The 17,628-nt window shown below is 46.6% G+C and overlaps 1 protein-coding gene across 1 annotated transcript in view; it reads right to left on the bottom strand.

Moving 5' to 3' along the window:
• STAB2 (stabilin 2) overlaps positions 1 to 17,628 on the bottom strand; it is a 148,144-nt gene that overhangs the window by 81,376 nt on the left and 49,140 nt on the right. The window contains exons 14-22 of the mRNA XM_059080137.2: positions 17,499 to 17,555; positions 17,224 to 17,349; positions 12,459 to 12,512; positions 12,093 to 12,173; positions 9,630 to 9,782; positions 7,730 to 7,792; positions 4,909 to 4,995; positions 3,993 to 4,079; positions 2,165 to 2,276 (exon numbers count right to left, since the gene is read on the bottom strand). Coding sequence (XP_058936120.1) covers positions 2,165 to 2,276; positions 3,993 to 4,079; positions 4,909 to 4,995; positions 7,730 to 7,792; positions 9,630 to 9,782; positions 12,093 to 12,173; positions 12,459 to 12,512; positions 17,224 to 17,349; positions 17,499 to 17,555 — 820 coding nt within the window. The remainder of the gene's footprint in view (positions 1 to 2,164; positions 2,277 to 3,992; positions 4,080 to 4,908; positions 4,996 to 7,729; positions 7,793 to 9,629; positions 9,783 to 12,092; positions 12,174 to 12,458; positions 12,513 to 17,223; positions 17,350 to 17,498; positions 17,556 to 17,628) is intronic.

Here is a 17,628-nt window from a genome sequence, read left to right as displayed (position 1 = left end):
GTGTTTAGTCTGGAAATTTCTCACCTTTTCCTGAAGACATTCTGGAAGTGGTTTCTCCTGCCGGCACAGCCTCTGATGTGTGGCTTACATGTTTGCTCTTCACCCTCCATCACAGCAAACCAATGCTAACTCATGCCCAATAGTTGCACACTGACCTTGTTCTAGGCATTGGGCCAGCCTTTAACCTGTACCCTCTCATTCAGAGTCACCAGCCTCAGGAGATAGGTATCAATACTTTTACCAGCCCCATTTTCCAGATGAGGAAACTGAGGCCCAGAGAGGTAAAAAGAAAATTGCCTGACTTGCTGGCAAGTTCCCAAACAGGGACTTGAACTCAGACCTTCAAATTCCATTTCCGTTAGTGACCATGAGTAACCAGTAGATCAGTATATCGACTGGCATTTCCACTGTCCGTTATCACCTTAAACTTTAGCTGCTAACTTTGCTTTTGATTACAGGTATTTAAAAATTGCAACGTGAGCCAGAGTATCAGACTCAGGCTCCTCTGCATGTGGAAGTGAAAAGAAGAACATTCTGGAGACTCTCAAAGGCAGGTGGCAAGGATTTGGGGGCTTGAATGTGATCAGAAATGAAGGAATCTGTGGTTTTTGCCCCAGAAGGGACTGATGGGAAAGGGAGTTGTGTCGGGGCTTGGAGCCAGCATCCGGGAAAGAGAAACACAGTGAGGGCTGGCAAAGCACAACTAGATTTAAAACAAAGAAAACTTTTCATAAACTTTGAAGAACGTCAGGGCTTGGTTAGCAAGGAACAAGACCCCAGAATGAAGAGGAAGCTCCCCTGCATGAGGCGGTGGGCAGCAACTGACCTGGACAAGAGGCTTTGGAGCAGGAAGCCACCACGGCTGCCCCAGCCTCGGCATCGTGACGACTAGCCTCATAAAAATGCCTATGTCAACAGGCTTTGAAAAAAAAAAAAAAAACCCTATTTTTTTTCCCCTCAGAAACCTTATTTTGCAAAAAAGAGCATTGCACTAGAATCAGCAGCCACAAATCTGCTGGGCTCTGGGGTCCCGTCCTTCCTGAGGGGTAGCCGTGAAGATCAGACAAGGTAAGAGAGGAGAGCGGTGGTGTGTTTTGTAACAGATGAGTGGAGTTAGTAGTGATAGTAGTAAGAATGGTTTCATTTATTGATTATTTGCTATAGGTGCATGCTCTGGGCTAAAGTCCTAAATTATGATCTAACTTAATCAACAACCTATGAAGTGGGTACCAATATTGTCTTCATTTTATAAATGGGGAAGTTAAGCTTCGATGAGAGATTTGTTCCAAGGTCACAGAACCAGTAAGTTGCAGAGTGAAGATTTAACTTCAGGTTGGTTTGACTCCACAGCAAGCTCTGATCTATTCTTTTTTTTTTTTTTTCTATCAAGCTCGAATCTTAGCTTAGATAGATAGATGTATATTTCTATCTATGTACTTAAATATTCACATGGTGTTATTTTTAAGAGCATAATGTGTTTTCTAAGATTATATAACTGCATTTTTTTTTCAATACCTAGTGTTGTGGAACTTTCTACATGTTGTATGAGCTTCCGGACATTTATATCACTGAACTTAGCATAACAGCAACAGTACCAACAACAATAGATAATAATAATATTGATAGTGCATACTAGGTGCTAGGCATTGTTCTAAGGCAAGTGCTTTCCATTTATAACTTGTATTAACCTTACAAGGTAGTTACTATTATTATCCCCATTTTATAGATGAGGAAACTGAGGCCTAGAGAGGTGCAGTAACTAACCCAAGGTCACACATTTAGCAAAGGGAGGAGCTGATGGAAGAGGACTGCTTGAAAGATGGGGAGTCTGTGTTCTGATACAGAGCCCACGATCACTTCAGGTATGTGGGGAAACCCTAAAAGACTGGTTTTCAAAGCGTGGTCTTGGGCCAGCTATGCTGACATCTCAGGGAACTTGTCAGAGATGCAAATCCTCAGGTACCACCCAGGCTTCCTATCTCAAAGCTCTGTGAGTGGGGCCCAGCAATCTGGCATGTGCACCGTTTGGGACCCAAGTGCTTAAGAAATACCCTGTGATAAGGGCATCCACCAAGCCAAGGGGCACCTGATGCCAGGACTGCACTGCAGTGCTGCAGGGACCCCGGGTGAGGGGGCAGAAGGCAGCTCAGGAAGCGACACTTACTTCTGTCACAGCGAGGTCCGTATTTATTGGGGTCCGAGCAGAACTGACACTGGGAGCCCTGGAAGCCATCCTGGCAAACGCATGTCCCATTGCCATCGAGGCCGTCGGCACACTGCAAACAGAGGCAGGACCCCTGGCCGTCAGGACAACACGCCCCCGGCGAGGAGTCCCAGATGCTTTCCTTTCCTGGCCTGCATCTTTTTTTTTGGGGTGGGGGCGCGTGTACGCAGGCCTCTCACTGTTGTGGCCCCTCCCGTTGCGGAGCACAGGCTCCGGACGTGCAGGCTCGGCGGCCATGGCTCACGGGCCCAGCTGCTCCGCGGCATGTGGGATCTTCCTGGACCGGGGCACGAACCCATGTCCCCTGCATTGGCAGGTGGACTCTCAACCACTGCGCCACCACGGAAGCCCTCCTGGCCTGCTTCTTTGACTCAGATTCAATTCTGCTTGAAATGACTCTTTGGGACCCCCTGTGGAAAGTGGAGTCGCGGGTATCGGGTAGGAAGCTAAGGCAGTGACATATGGGTGTCCCGAGCCAGGATTCAGAACTTCATAGGAAGTCATTTGGTCGGGGTGGGGGGGGGTGTCACAGTGGCGAAATGGAACCTCTAAACAATGCTTAAGGGGCAGCCCGATAAACCACTGACCTTCTGAATGAAGGCAGGCCTTTCTCTCCAGATGCTCACATGCTCAGCTATGTGACTCCAGACGGCAGTGTTTTTTCCCCTTCAGTGTGAGCATTTTACCCCTCCTCTCCCCAGCGATTTCAAGGTTAGATTTGTACTGACTGACCCATATCAGAATTGGGCTTGGGTCCCGGTCCACCCAGGTACAGTAGTTAATTTGTAGCAGCTTCACCCTATTCCCCTGGCCTGTGTGGTGTCCCCACTTGGTGGTCATGCAGTTTTTCCTTCCCCTTGAAAGAGGCATATTTTCGATGTGGATTTCTTATATGTGCAGATCCATAATTTCTCCATATGAACCACAGCTACTATTACCTTTGTATGTTTAGCCCTGGCCTCCACGCTAGATGAGTTACGTTCTGGCTCTTACATTTCATAGGTTTTGCAGATGGGCTAAAAAAAGCATTCAGGACTTCCCTGGGGGTCCAGTGGTAAACAATCCGCCTTCCAATGCAGGGGGCATGGGTTCGAGCGCTGGTCCAGGAACTAAGATCCCACATGCGGTGGGGCAACTAAGCCCGCGCGCCACAACTACTGAGCTCGCGCACCTCAGCTAGGGAGCCTGCGTGCCACAAACTAGAGCCCATGCGCTGGGGAGCCCGAGTGCCACAACTAGAGAGAGAAAACCTGCATGCCACAGCTAGAGAGAAGCCCACGCGCTGCAATGAAGAGCCCGAGTGCCGCAACTAAGACCAGAGGCAGCCAAAAAAAAAAAAAAAAAAAAAAAACTTAAAAAAAAGCATTCACTGGGCAGTGCTTTTTTTTTTTCTTCTTAAGAATAGTAAAATCTTGGCCCTAAAGAAACTTGGAGATCAATGCAGGCCAATCCTGCTGTCTCCCACACGGGGAAACTGGGGTCCAGAGAGCCTTGCTGAGTTGCTCAGAATCATGCCATCAGCAGTAGGAAAGCAGACCAGAGGCGACATCACTGGACACCCTGCCCCCTGCCACTCCCCCAAGCAAAATTCATTCCTTCTCCTGCAGACACCCTCTCTTCTTCTAGCAACTGATCTGTTTCTTTTACTCCCTGGGAACAGTGACTGGCATTGTATCGTTTCTTGGTTTAGTGGTTTTAAAAACTATGTTTCGACTTAACACAGGTCAACCTCAGCATTCGTGAAAAAGCAAGCCTCAGTCTTCATCACCTGCCCATTCCCGGAGCATGGATTCGAGAAGCCTCCTGGACACTGCTTGCAGTCGGGCCCGTAGAAGCCGTTGCAGCACTTCGGTATCTGAGAAACAAAACGTGTGTTGCCTTTTGGAATCCCAAGCAGAGGGCCAGTTCCTCAAAAGAAATATCAATACATTTTAATTTCCATTACGATCACAAGCAGTATCAGCGCCCTCCCACCCTTAGGAGCATGACTTTTTCTCTTGCGGATGATGGCGTGGCTTTTGCTTAAGCCACCTGTTCGCCACAAATCTCCGGAGGGCCGCCCCGGGCTGCTGGCTTGGCTCTGGCACTGTGAGAGCAAGACAGATAAAGGCCTGTGCTCACGGAGCCCGTGTTCTATCTAGTCAGGGAAGAAACGATGAATTTTCTTTTTTAAAAAAGAGGATCTCAGATAGCAGTAAGTGCCGGGAAATCAAAGTGCCGTTATCAAGTGGTGGCAGGCGGGAGCCTGGAGGGGCCACTGTGGATCGGGCGGCGACAGAGGAGATGAGGGTTGGATGGAGACTTGAGACAGCAGCCAGCCCCAAGGAAACCTGGAAGAACATTCTTCCAGGATGGAATGGCAAAGGCACACACACTGAGGAGGGAATGAGGGTGGGAGACAGGCCAGGGACACTGCAGAGGGCGGGCCATGCAGGGTAGTGTCAAGGGTGTGGGCTCCTTATTAAGAGTGATAGGAACCATGGGATGAATGGATGCCGGGAGGGGGTGACCTGGCCGCCATGTGGGGACTCTGCCCTTCCCTTCCTTTGCAAGAAGACACGGTCAAGGCCCCAAGGGCAACCTGTGACTCACAGACCCTGGGGCCCAAGAGCTGCCCAGCCCTGCGGGCTTCTGTGCAGGCCTTGGTGGCCTGGATGAGGGCCCCGGCCACACAGAAGCCTCACCTTCACGGTGGCATTACAGTATCTGGCGCAGCCATTCTTCAGGCTCCTGATTCGGCCAGTGTAGACACATTTGCGTATGAAGAGCGTCTGGAAGAAAGCCAATGAGGAAGAGCATCGCAGTCTGCATTTTGAGGTCCTCTGGGCATGACTCGGCTTCTAGAGACACTGGACAATCTACTTCTGTTTTACCGTCAGCGCTAGGAAAGAGTGCTAGAGCCTAACACAGCACACACAGGGCCCAGGCAGAGCTGTCAGCCTGTTAAGGCTCTGTTTCCTTGTTGGAAGAATACAGGCCAGGGTTTGCACCACGCAGGGCGTATGTACCTTTCCGTGCCTTCTCATGCCCTGGAAGACATCGTTAATCAGTCAGGGAACATGTTCCTGTGCATCCAGGATGTGGCTTGGCCTCCCCTTCCAATTAATAACCATCCCCAACCACTTCCTATATAGAAATTTTGGAGCAATTAAGAGATTTCCCTCCTAATTTGTACAAAGATCCAGCAAAAAAATAGCGAGAGTCTGAGTTTTCCTCTTAGGAGTTGTGGGGTATAGGGGCAGATTTCTTTCTATTCTCTAACCTCTGATACCCACTCAGAATTATGGAGAACTACCATTTATTGAGAACCTACTAGGGTCAGACACATTGCCTGCATGAGGTCATCAATCTTCAACTCCATGTGGATATTTCCATCCCTTTTTTTATAGATGAGGAAACTGAGGCCCAGACAGGTTAAATCCTTTTTCTTTCTTTCTTTTTTTTTTTTTTTTTTTAAATGAAATATTTATTTATTTTTGGCTGTGTTGGGTCTTCGTTTCTGCAGATCCTTTTTCTTAAGAACACTGATAGTAAGTGGCAGGTCGAGAGAATGGACCTGACCACCTACTAACTTTAGGATCTCAGAGGCAAGTCATGCTGTCTAGTGAGCCTCAGCTGCCTAATCTGTGAAATAGGACAAAACTGCTCATCTCAAGGTTTGTGCTGAGCGTTTAGTCCGTGGCTCAAATTTTAATGTTAGATAAAAATCGATATGGAGATACTCCTTCATCTTAGGCTCCTACTTAAGAAGAGAGCAGTGAAAGCCATGGGCAGTAGAATCCTAAACTCTTAAATGTCTAAAGGAATTTCTGAGGTCGATGAGGAAGGACTATTCAACCCCCTTGTTGGCTGTCAGGATCATTAGCCAAGTATAGACCATGGGAGCCTGGGAGGGGCAGTTTAGGGGTTCTCTTGGCTCTGACCCATGTGTCTTCTTTTTTTCCTTTCCTCTCTCTCTCTCTCTCCTTCTTTGGGCTGAGGCAATGTAGGATCAGGGTCTGCGTGTACCAGCTGTGTGAGCCTGTGGGAGGGCTTCTATGTTTCCTCGCCTTAGTTCCCAGGTTACACTCTGGTTATACCGTGCCCCCCTCAGAGGTTTGCCGCACAATGCACTTGGAACAATGTCTGGCACACAGCACTCACTGGGATGCTGGTCACCACAGTTTCCTCTTCCCTCCTCCCTCTCCATATCCCCTGGTTGACAGCATCCTGCAGGACTCAGGGGGGATGGCTTCACTGAGCAAAATAAATATCTGAACACCTGTGCCTATTTAATTTTAATGCTTTTCCTTATGAAATGCTCCACAGTAGGATGGTGTTAAAAAAACGCACCACCTTCTTTATGGCAGCGATCTATTCTAGTGTGGAATGAACTGGCTGTTTGGGAAGTTCTTTCTTAGGATGAACTTAGAGGCAGGAATTTCTATCATCAGTTTTACCTTAGGACACGTTGCTTTTGCTACCAGTAGGGTATTTACTTGGCATATAAATTATGCCGAGAAAAATTATCTGTTTTCCTTTTTAGATTAGAGCTTCTCAAGACCAAAACAAAACAAAACAATATCTTATTCTTCTTTATGCTCCCTGAACCAGATCTATAATCCTCAATGGATGTGTGCAGAATTCTATCAAGCTTGACAAGGTTTTGATGGTCCTAGTGTCATTTTTCTTGATATTTCTTGTATTTCTCTCCAGAATGATGCTTGGGAAGAGCAGATACAAATGAAGGGTAGCAGAACATGCCACACCCAAATGTGCCATTTTGGCATGTGGATTATTTTGTGCTAAAGGCGCTTGAAAAATAGCAGATACAGAAACAAAAAACAAAAAACCTTGTATAAGTTTAAGATGTACAACATAATAATAATGATTTGATGTGGGTATATATTGTGAAATATAGTTCACATTTTAGTTACTTTTCCACAGTTACCTGTCTTTGCTCAACATACTATATAAACACTTGGGTTTTGCTGTTTCTCCAGGTCTTCATTCTCCTATGGAAGCTCTTATGTACGTGTAAAGACCTGTGCTTTTCTCCTGTTAATTTGTCTTTCGTCAACTTAATTCTCAGGCCCAGCCAGAGACCGCAAGAGGGTGAGGGTAAAGCTTTGCCTCTCTTAGGCAAACACTGGATTTTATTTCATAGGGCAAGTAGAGAGGGAACATGTACTGAGTGGCTATTTGATTCAGGCATTGCACTTGGAGTTTTATCTGTGCTAATCCTGCTGCAGCTACTGTTGTTGTTGTTGTTATTATTATTATTACTCTTTGCAGATAAGAAAATTAGAGTAAATATGTGAAGCAACTTACCTTGGATAAATGAGCAAGGACTCAAACACAGATCTGTGGGCTGTCTTTCTACCCTCCCCCCAGATATAGCAGGCAAAGAGCTAACCTTATGTTAGCCCAGTTGGAATGAGTATCTTTTAAGAGGGGAAAGGATGAGAAACCACATCAGTGGGGTTGCTTGGGTGACGTGTGCTTCCCTGAAGCTGTCACACTCACTGTGGGCTCAGCGTCGGCAGGGCATTTGCTCCAATACACCAGGGAACAGCTCACACAAGTGCCCTGGAAGGAAAGACTGCAGGTCAGTACAGGCGTCCCTGTAAAGAGGGAGTGGCAGGCCACGTGTCTGGCTTCCTGCATCCTCCCTGTGAAGGGGTCCCACTACTGTACCACCCTTGGCCTCTCTCCCCGCCCCTACTGCCTCCTCACCAGAGAGAAGGAATTTGGGAGAAGGAAATGGGCCAGCTCAGAGCAGCCCCTTCCTCATCCTCTTTCAGGGTCAGACAGGCCTCGGGCTTCTGGTCGACCCTCGGCCGTGTAGAGAGGCACTGCCACTGAGGGGACACTGCAGTTGCCCACCTGTGCCAGGGACGAAGTACTAGCATTGGCCACACACTCAAGTCCCTGTTCTCCAATTAGCTTAGCAGTAACGAGGCTGAACATTGACTCTCTGCCTTTCGGTCTCCTGGGCTTCTTCCTCCATTGGTTCTGAATTCAGGAGGAAGAAAAGGGGTGTGTGCCTCCAAATCTCTCCAGATCCATTCTCTGACCTTCTCTACTGTGTTCTGCGCTCCAGCAGGTAAACCTTGAAGGATGGTCTCTTGGCGCCCCTTGCCAGTTTCCAGCTGGTCTTGGTGAGGTGCCCGCAGTATATTGGTGGGTAGGAGGAGAACAAGGTCAAGGTATTTGTTTCCTGCTCCCTCTCTGCTCGAGCACCGTTCCTACAGCTCCTGATGGATACCTCTTCTTCCATTCTCCCCACTCTCATTGGGTTCAGGTAACTCCAACCCCTCCCCACCCTTGACTCTCTGGTGGTAATGGTTTCCTGTCAGCGCTTCTCCTTGGATGCCCCAGCATCATGTGCTTGCTTCCTCAGCCCTGCCCACCCCTCTGTAGCAGCTTCTTCATTAAAGTCTCTTAATTTGAACCCTTGGGATACATTCTGCTTCCTGCAGGGACCCTAACTAGTACAGAGACTTATTAATTAAGCCTGTAAAATTCAAACATACATGCCCAAAGGCAGCTATGGGTTCAGCCTGCTGAAAACTGAGACTTCTAAAAGAGACCAGCTGTTCCTACTGTTTACTAGTTCTCAATACTTTCCAGAGAAAGTAAGAACTAGTAAGTACTTTTAATAGACCTAATGGAAACCACCCTAAACCACACAGAGCAGACTGATTTGACTTTAAACCCAAAGAAAATAGTAACAGAAGACCTCAGTCTAAGGCAGCTATTGGGAAGCCCTTCTTATTTAACCAAAATTCTTTTGGCTGTGGCTCCAACCCACATCTTAATTCTTTTCTTTGGGGAGGTGGAGAACAAGTTCTTGAACGACCTGCACAAAAGACTCAATAGGAGTCAATAATTAGACTTGTTCAGAGCTCCCCCGCCCCCGCCCCGAGCAGCTGCCATGCAAGTTCAGGGAAGGAAGTCTGGAGGACAAGGGCAGCCCTAACTCCCTGCCTTGTTGCCGGGTTGCTCTGTTCCTGGTTGCTCAAAATCTTGTTGAAATTTAGTCCCTCTGATTAAAACCAGCTGAGCCAAAAAGTTGCAATGGAAACAGGAAACCTTGATTTTGGACTTCTGGCTTCCCGACCTGCGAGAGGATACATCTTTGTTGCTTTAAGCCACTTAGTCTGTGGTAACTTGCTATGGCAGCTCTAGAAAACGAACATACCAGGGTAGCAACTATCAATTTGGAAATTCCCCCAGGAACTCTGGTTCACGTTTGATGAGATACGACCTCAGACACTTCTGCCTCTTCACAAAGACGGAGAGGCCTTCTGAACGAGGCTCAAGTGTGAAACTCTCCTCGTCAGCTGCCTCAGAATTGTGAGGAGAGAACGGTCTGCTCTGTGGGGCTGTTTAGGGTCCTCACTGAGCTTCCTAGTTTTCTTACCAGTTTCATCTCTCTCTTTGTGTCATCACATCGGTGGGGCAGGATTGGCTCGATGGAGGGAGGAATGAGGACCCCAGCCAGGGTGTAAATCCGGCCGTTTTTGGCAACGACCTCCATTTCTTCCATTGCCACATCATTTGCCAGAATCTGTCCCTGGAAGGAAGCAACGGCATCTTTCATCCTTCTGTGCTGAGGGGCACCGGAGGTCCCCAGGCAGAGCTGAATGGTGGCGACCTCGCGAAAAAGCCTTCAACTTCACTTAACCTTCCACTGAGTGCAAGATTGTGATTAAGAAGGGCTTGGCTGACAGGGAAAGATGAATCTGTTGAATGAATTCTTGACTGACGCCAAGCAAGGATGTCCTTGCGGAGATGGTCCTTGCCGGTGCCAGGCTGGGGAAGAGGCATAGCCATTCCAGCTCTGCAGTACGTTTGCTCTGAGACCCTGGGCAAACTGCTTTACCCCCGTGGTGAAAGGGGGATCCGTTCATTCAGATACATTTAGTGGCCTTGTACTAGACTCTGCTTTAGGGTCGGCGGAGATATCAGGGAACAAACCCGGACAAGTTCCTGCTTATGTTGTAGGCGAGGGGGTAGAAAAGGAACAAACCAGCGGAGAATTCTGATCTCTACTTTCCTCCCAGATCTGCTCCCCCAGCAATATTAATGGCAGCACCGTCCTTCTGGTGGCTCCAGTCAGAAGCTCAGGAGGCCTCTTTGGCTTCCTCCTCCCTCATCCCCCATCCAATCCATCAGCACCTTCAGTGGGTCTGCCTTTCAAGATACCTTCAGAAGTCAACCACTTCTTACCATGTCTCTGCTTCTACCCAGCTCTGAGTCGCCATCATTCTTTTTTTTTAACGTTAAAATATTTTTATACCATTTCTAAAGGTTACTTTCCATTTACAGTTATTAGAAAATATTGCCTCTATGCCCCGTGTTGTACGATACTTCCTCGAGCCTACCTTACACCTCGGCCTGTCTCCCCACTAGCCGCCATCATTCTTCTCTGAGTTATTACATTCACCTCCCAACCAGCCTCCCCAAACGTATGTCTGACCATGTCATTCCACTGATCAAAACCCTCTAATGGCTTTTGATCTCATTCAGAGTAGGGACCTACATCCTGGCCCCAAGTTCTTAGGCCATGTGTGACCGGACCCACCTCTCCTTCTCCCTCCTACCGCCTTTGCCCTCCTCCGACCTCTCTCCTTTCCTCCCTCTGTTCTGGCCCCGAGGACCTTCTGCTGTCCCTCAACCCGATCAGCAGGCGTGCGCTTTCCTTCGCACCTTCGCACTTTCTGCTTCCTGTCCCTGGAACGCTCTTTCCTCAGCTATTCACATTGCCTGTTCCTTCATTTCCATCAGGTCTTTGCTCACATATTTTCTTCTCCATGAGGATTTCTTAGACACTTTATCTAAAACGTCAGCCGCACTCCCACTTTCTAGTTCCCATCCTTGCTTTGCTGTTTGGTGCCTCAGCACGTACTACTCTCTGATACATGATATATTTAACTCACTTATTACCTATCGTCCTATGTACTAGAACCAAAGTTCCACGCAACCAGGGACTTTTATCTGTTTGCCTACTGGTCCGACCTTGAGGGCCTAGAATGGTGCCTGACACGTCTGAGGCACTCAACAGAAACCTGCTGGGAGAATTCCCTGGTAGTCCAGTGGTTAGGACTCAGTGCTTTCATGGCCGTGGGCCTGGGTTCAGTCCCTGGTTGGGGAACTGAGATCCCACAAGCTGTGCAGCTTGGCCAGAAAAACAAAACAAAACAAACAGGAACTTGCTGAAAGGATGACAGGGCACCATCATCACAATCCAAAGTGAATCAACAGGAGACATAATCTCTATGCTGCCATATTTCTGCTGTTATTACAACCCTGAGAAGTTAGCAGAGTAATACTTTGAGTTTATTACATAAACTCAAAGTTTGAGTTTCTTATATAAATCACGTTCCCTCCCACCTCAGGGTCTTTGCACCTGCTCTCCCTTCTGCCTGGAACTCTCTTCTACTCATCTCTGCCCAAGTTCACATGACTCATGCTTTGAAGCTTGGCCAAAGCATCATCTCCTGACTGAGGACCTTCTAGATTCCCAGATCTGCTTGGTCTCTTTCTGCTGTGAGCTCCCACAGCCCTCTCAACTTCCTCTTGGGGCCCCTGTTTATAACTGTAGTTAAATAATTAACTGGCCACAAATTAGTTGCTTAAAGTTGTTTTCCTTGCTGGGATGTAAGCCTGTTTTTTTTTTCACTGCTTTATTCTTGGCTTCTAGTTCAGACTCACACATGGAGTTGCTCAGCAGGTATTTGCTGCAAGACATAACAAATGAATGAGATAATCATAAAGAGTCGAAGCCCGTGAATTAGCGTCGAGGTAGGATAACCCGATGAACGATCACAAGCAGAGAAAAATGCGTTTGAGCAATGACGTCAGCAGTAGAGTTTTCACCTACGTTGCTGGTTGTGTTAAACCGTATGATCTGGTTGGCCATGCTCGTAATGTGAGGCGTCGAAATGAGGGCAGCCACTTCTAGCTGCAAGAACAAGAGAACAGTAGAGACACTGAGAGCGGCACCCAAATCCTCCCTGGAAAAAAGAGCTTGAAAGCTCATGAAATAAGTGACAGGAGCTTTGAGGTCACGAGTTTTTGTGGCTTGGAACACTTCTTTGATGACAGGCTCATTATTCACTGCTCAGCGTGTGCTCAGAGCACCAGATAAAGAACAAGTGTCACACGTTCTCTAGCGCTAAAATATTGGAATCTAAGGTCAGATATCTTGAAAGCAAGGGAAAAAATACCACAGAAAAGTGGGGCTGACCTGGGTAAAAGGGACAATATGGTATCTGACGAGTTCCAGAAGCTTCCGAGATCCCTGCAATGGAATCAAAATACTTCTTTAGTCACTGAGGACAACACAGATTTCCCTCTCTGTTCAAACTTCCTCAAATGACTTTGGACACTTGGCCAAGAAAAACAAATGACCCATAATCTCTCTACTGGGAAGTCCAGGGTGAGAAAAGCCCCATCCCCCAAACAGCTAACATTCACCACATTTTCACTTCATGGCAGGGGCTATTCTGATAACATTATATGCACATCTCATTTAAGCCTCCCAGCAGCCCTGTGAGGTGGGGATACTATTGACTCATTACACGGGGCGATAACACTGAGTTTTAAAGCCACGTCCAAGGTCACAAAGCTGACTTAGGATACAAGCCGAAGAAGTAACTCAAGCTCTCAGTCACCTTGCTCCATCACCTCTCTCCATGTCTAAGGCTACAGTCCAGGTTCTCTAAGACAGCCTCAGTTTACGACTCTGTTTCACTCTCTCTAAATAACCATGTGCTTGTTAGACCATGTACTGGTTATTTAGGAACAAACAGTCCTTGTTAGGGATATCTGGCCAGGACTCTTTCTCCTTCTGTGTTCTCATGGTACATGTTCCTCTCGCCATCAAGGCCCTTTCCAGGGTTTCTCACGCTTCAGGAAACAGAAGCAGCAGTGGAGAAAAAAAGAGAGTCTTGGGACGCTGAGGAAGATGAGCAGTCCCCATACGGGTGCCCTGAAGACAGTGTATGGAATCGAAGAGCACAGGGCCGCTCTCTCTGGTGGAAGAAGGCAGCAGCAGTGGCGGTTGGCTGTGGTATGTCTGTAATCTCCCAGCTGAATCAGAGCTGGGGTTATAAGCTTCGAAGCGCTGAATTCTGCTACTTCAGTGGCACTGCCACGGTTACTCTGTCTTGGAAAGGTGAAGGATTACAAATCAAGATCATAATAACCTCCAAGAGGCTGACCATGCTAGGGACATGTTCCAACAGCAGGAGGTCCCAGGTGGAGACAAAGCCCTGCCGAGCCTGAGTTCCATTCACTCAGACCCCTCTCTGCATTCCCCCTTGGCCCCTATGCCAGGGGAATTTCCTGTAAGTAGGGTGACCACACATCCTGGTTTGTCTAGCACAACGCTGGCTTTTATACCTATCATCCGGGCAGCCCCATTCACTCTCAAAAGTGTCCTGGTGTGGACACCTGTCAGGCCACCACATCTATACATCAATAGCATTATGTGCAGGGCAGGGTTACGGATAAGGATGCTGAAGTTGACCACCAGTTGGCCAGCCCTGGAAGTGATGGTTTCTGTAGCTCTGGTTCTGTTACTATGAGACTTTGAGCAAATCACTTAGCCTCTGTGTCTTAACTTCCCCTTACAGCTACTTTATGGTACCCAGAAGTGAGGACTTGCAGGCAGAAGCAATGCCATTACACATTCGGATGCTAAGTGGCAAAAAGGGTGGGAAAAAGTGGGGACCACTGGCAAATATCAGACAAAGGTAGACTGCAAACTCCCAGAAGGCAGGGACTGGGTCTGTAACTGTGTCCCCACCCAGCATAGTATAGGGCACATGACAGGACCCACATAAACATTTGTGCCAATAAGTTAAAACGAGGAGGGGAAGAGTCCTGAGAAGGGCATTGAACTGGACCTCAGGAACCTGAGTTTAATTGTGGTTCTGCTTCTGTGTGACCTTGAGCAAGCCACTCAGCACCTCTAGTCTGCAAAACAACAGGGTTTGTATGGACCCCTTCCACCCCCTAATTCTACAGAAAGTCCTTATCAACTGGATAATCCACTTCGAAAGCCTCAAGAATTAATTGGCGTTGGATCCTTTTTACAAGAAACAGGAGAATGAAAGGGACAAAGGAATTGATCAGCATCACTGTCACCGGTGTGCCTGCCACCTTATCTGGCCGGGGGCCATATCATTCAGCTAGAGTTTAGTCCACGGAGGCTCAGGTCGACAGGATGTGCTTTCAGGTGCTGTCGTTGGAGAGCCTTTTGGTGTAGTGCATTCTTTCCTTTATGAGGACATGCACTTCCTACTTGCTGTTTTAGATGAAAACAAACAACAACAACAAAAACCAAGCCCTTTGGTGTCAGACGCAGAAAGGGAAAGTTTTTCTACCAAATTGTGACCATGACTTTGAACTCTGTAAATTCACCTCTTTTTGTCCCATTTAGCTTGCTGGGTCTTTGTGAAATGGCAAGGGCTGGTCTCTTGCTCCCTGTGCTCTTATTTCTGTCTAGTTTGGCAATGATTTCATAAGCTGGGGCTTGTGATCGATAGCCATGGTCTCTGCAGGGATGGGATGGTTCAGAACTGAAATCTTGCTTCCGAGAGAAGCAGAAAGATACACTGGAAAGGAAACGATGCATTCCCAGAGCAGAACTAGAAAGTATTCTTCTAATGAACTCATGTTTTCCCCTTTTCATTGGCATAACTCATGGGGATCTCTTTGTCTACAGCTGAGGTTCCTCCCTGAAGATAAAGCTGAAGGATGCTCGTAAGATGGGCGGAGAGAGAAGGAGCTTCCCATAGGTTGAGGAATTTTAACCCACACTGACTCTGGACCAGAGAGACTGGCAGAAAAGATTGTTCTATTCCTCACCTAGAAGCTGAAGTGGAAAAACTCTTTTGGACTCAGGATAAAGAGACTTGAGGTTTTATATTCTTGGCAAGCAGAAAGATACTGCCTTTGAGAGAAATGAGATTGAGAGCCAGGGGCAATGGTGTGCTGGTAAATCCCTTCTATGGGGAAGAAAATAAGCCCTGATTTATAGTGTTGGCCAATTTCCATGGTGTCAATATTCCTACCAGAGGCTGATTTCAAGCTACCTATGGGATCTCACAGAACGGGAAGAGACATAATCTACTCTCGAGAGCCTGAGTGAAGCAGCTCCAGTCACCACTGGAAGGAGCTACAAGGAGAAAGAGAGGAGCTTCCCAAGCCAAGGTACTTGACAGAAAAGCAGGGAGGCTGATCTTTTCTATCCTAGTCAAAAGGCTTTGTTTTAATTTTAAATGTACCAGATTAGGTACATTTAAACTCCTTTATTATTATTAAAAATATTTGTATCAAATTAGAAGCTATACATTCAGAGAAGCCATATAATCTCAGAATTTTAATACCTTCCCAGGGGAGAAATGATTATTTCTTGGATTTAAAATTAAATATGAATGTGAGTTCTAAAGAGAAGAATGATAGTTTTCCTGTAATAGCTAGGTTTCAGGAAACTTGAGTGAATCATATTTTAAAAATAACACCCTAGTTTTTTTTTTTAACACCCTAGTTTAAAGGCACTGGGAAATATGACTTTTTAAATGGAAACCTGTAGCAAATCTTCACATATCAATACGTTTAACATCTGTTTGTAATGTAAGAGATTACCTTCTGACTTAGCTCCTTGATACCTATTTTTGTTAATCCAAAGTATTCTGAATGCAAGATATCGTTGTAGGTACCTGAAAGTATTCCAGAAAGGGAATGTGAGCCTCTGCATCATTCAGGCAACACGTTTCTGAGGGCCAAAAAACAGTGTGACCTGGGATATCTGAGTTAGAAAGTTGGTGCTTACCAAAATGTCTATTTCTGGGCCTCAGTCCACTGCCATGATACCAGAACGCTTGAGGTGAGCTTCTGGAATCAGCTTATTTAACAAGCTCCATGGGTAATTCTTTTTTTTTTTTTTTTTTTGCGGTATGCGGGCCTCTCACTGCTGTGGCCTCTCCCGTTGCGGAGCACAGGCTCCGGACGCGCAGGCCTAGCGGCCATGGCTCACGGGCTTAGTTGCTCCGCGGCATGTGGGATCTTCCCGGACCAGGGCACGAACCCGTGACCCCTGCATCGGCAGGCGGATTCTCAACCACTGCGCCACCAGGGAAGCCCTCCATGGGTAATTCTTAAGCATACTAAAGTTTGGGGATCACTACTCTAAAAGATTCAGACCCCCTCATTCTATATAGTCAGCACTGATCTATATGAGGTCATAGGCAGTTTTGCCCCATTGACAAGATGGTAGCAGGGCCTCAGGGTACTAAAAGAAAGCCTGTGCTCCTTCCTGTAATTCCACTATTTGACATTCTAATGAAAAACATTCCATAATTAGCTAACCTTCTTTTCAGTTTAAGGCTGATATTTCTGGAAGAGGAAACACTTTAAACGGTATCAGTCATTTACACCCTAGAGTGAAAGAGTAAAAAATCTCCTTTCTTGAGGAGGATGTGAGAGAACTGAATGTTTATGGTGTATAAGGAGAGGGTTATTGTGGAGAGAACCGAAAACAACAGAGAGGAGAGTCGGGAGCCCCTAAAAATAACATTCATTCCTTTTAAGGTTAGCCTAGACCTGGCCCAGAATGCCCTACATTAGGCTTCATTTTCTAGATGATTTTAGAGTTGTAGGGAACTTAAAATTCTGATTTTGCTATTAAGAAATATTAGAAGAGCCAGGACAAATCAAACCAACCATTCAGGGCTGGGGTTGCAAATAGATTTTATTTCCTGTGCCCAGCCTGATCGACTGGTCTTATAGCTACTTGGAACTCTACCGAGGAGACTGTAGCCACATCTAGGCTTAGTTCCAGAGTACTGTGATTGATTAATGATGTCTGCCTTTGTTTTGCAGAAGGGTAGATGGTGATACATGTGCTACTTATTTGTCATCCTTAATTTAGAAAAAACCTGTATGGACAGAGAGTGAAGCAGTGATCCTGACATGACACCATTAGAGTCAATAGGATACAATACCTCTGAAGAAAGGAGATAATCGAGAGTGCCATCCTTCATGTTATTCAATGCTTCATCACTTGGAACAAAAACGGTATATGGTCCACCAATCCCATCCTCATCTAAGACATGTCCCACACTGGTTTCCTGCATTTGAGAAATGAAAATTTATATCTGCAACCTATCTCAGATAAATCTCTGAATTCCCCAGCAAGTATTTATAATCGATACCCCCTGCTAATTTTACAAAGGACTGGACATAAAACACTTTCTAGAAATTCGTGAAAAGTACATACCTCTAACAAAGATCTGAACTTGCTGTATCTTGGTTGTAGCATTGTCATTACGGTTTGCTAAAAAGAGACATCTCGCTTAAAATTCAGTGAAAAAAAAATAAGGTGGTTTAGGAAATATTTAGATGGCTCT

Source organism: Kogia breviceps, chromosome 12 (genome assembly GCF_026419965.1).
Source record: "Kogia breviceps isolate mKogBre1 chromosome 12, mKogBre1 haplotype 1, whole genome shotgun sequence".
Classification (NCBI taxonomy): domain Eukaryota; kingdom Metazoa; phylum Chordata; class Mammalia; order Artiodactyla; family Physeteridae; genus Kogia; species Kogia breviceps.
This window is presented reverse-complemented; position numbering and strand designations above follow the sequence as displayed.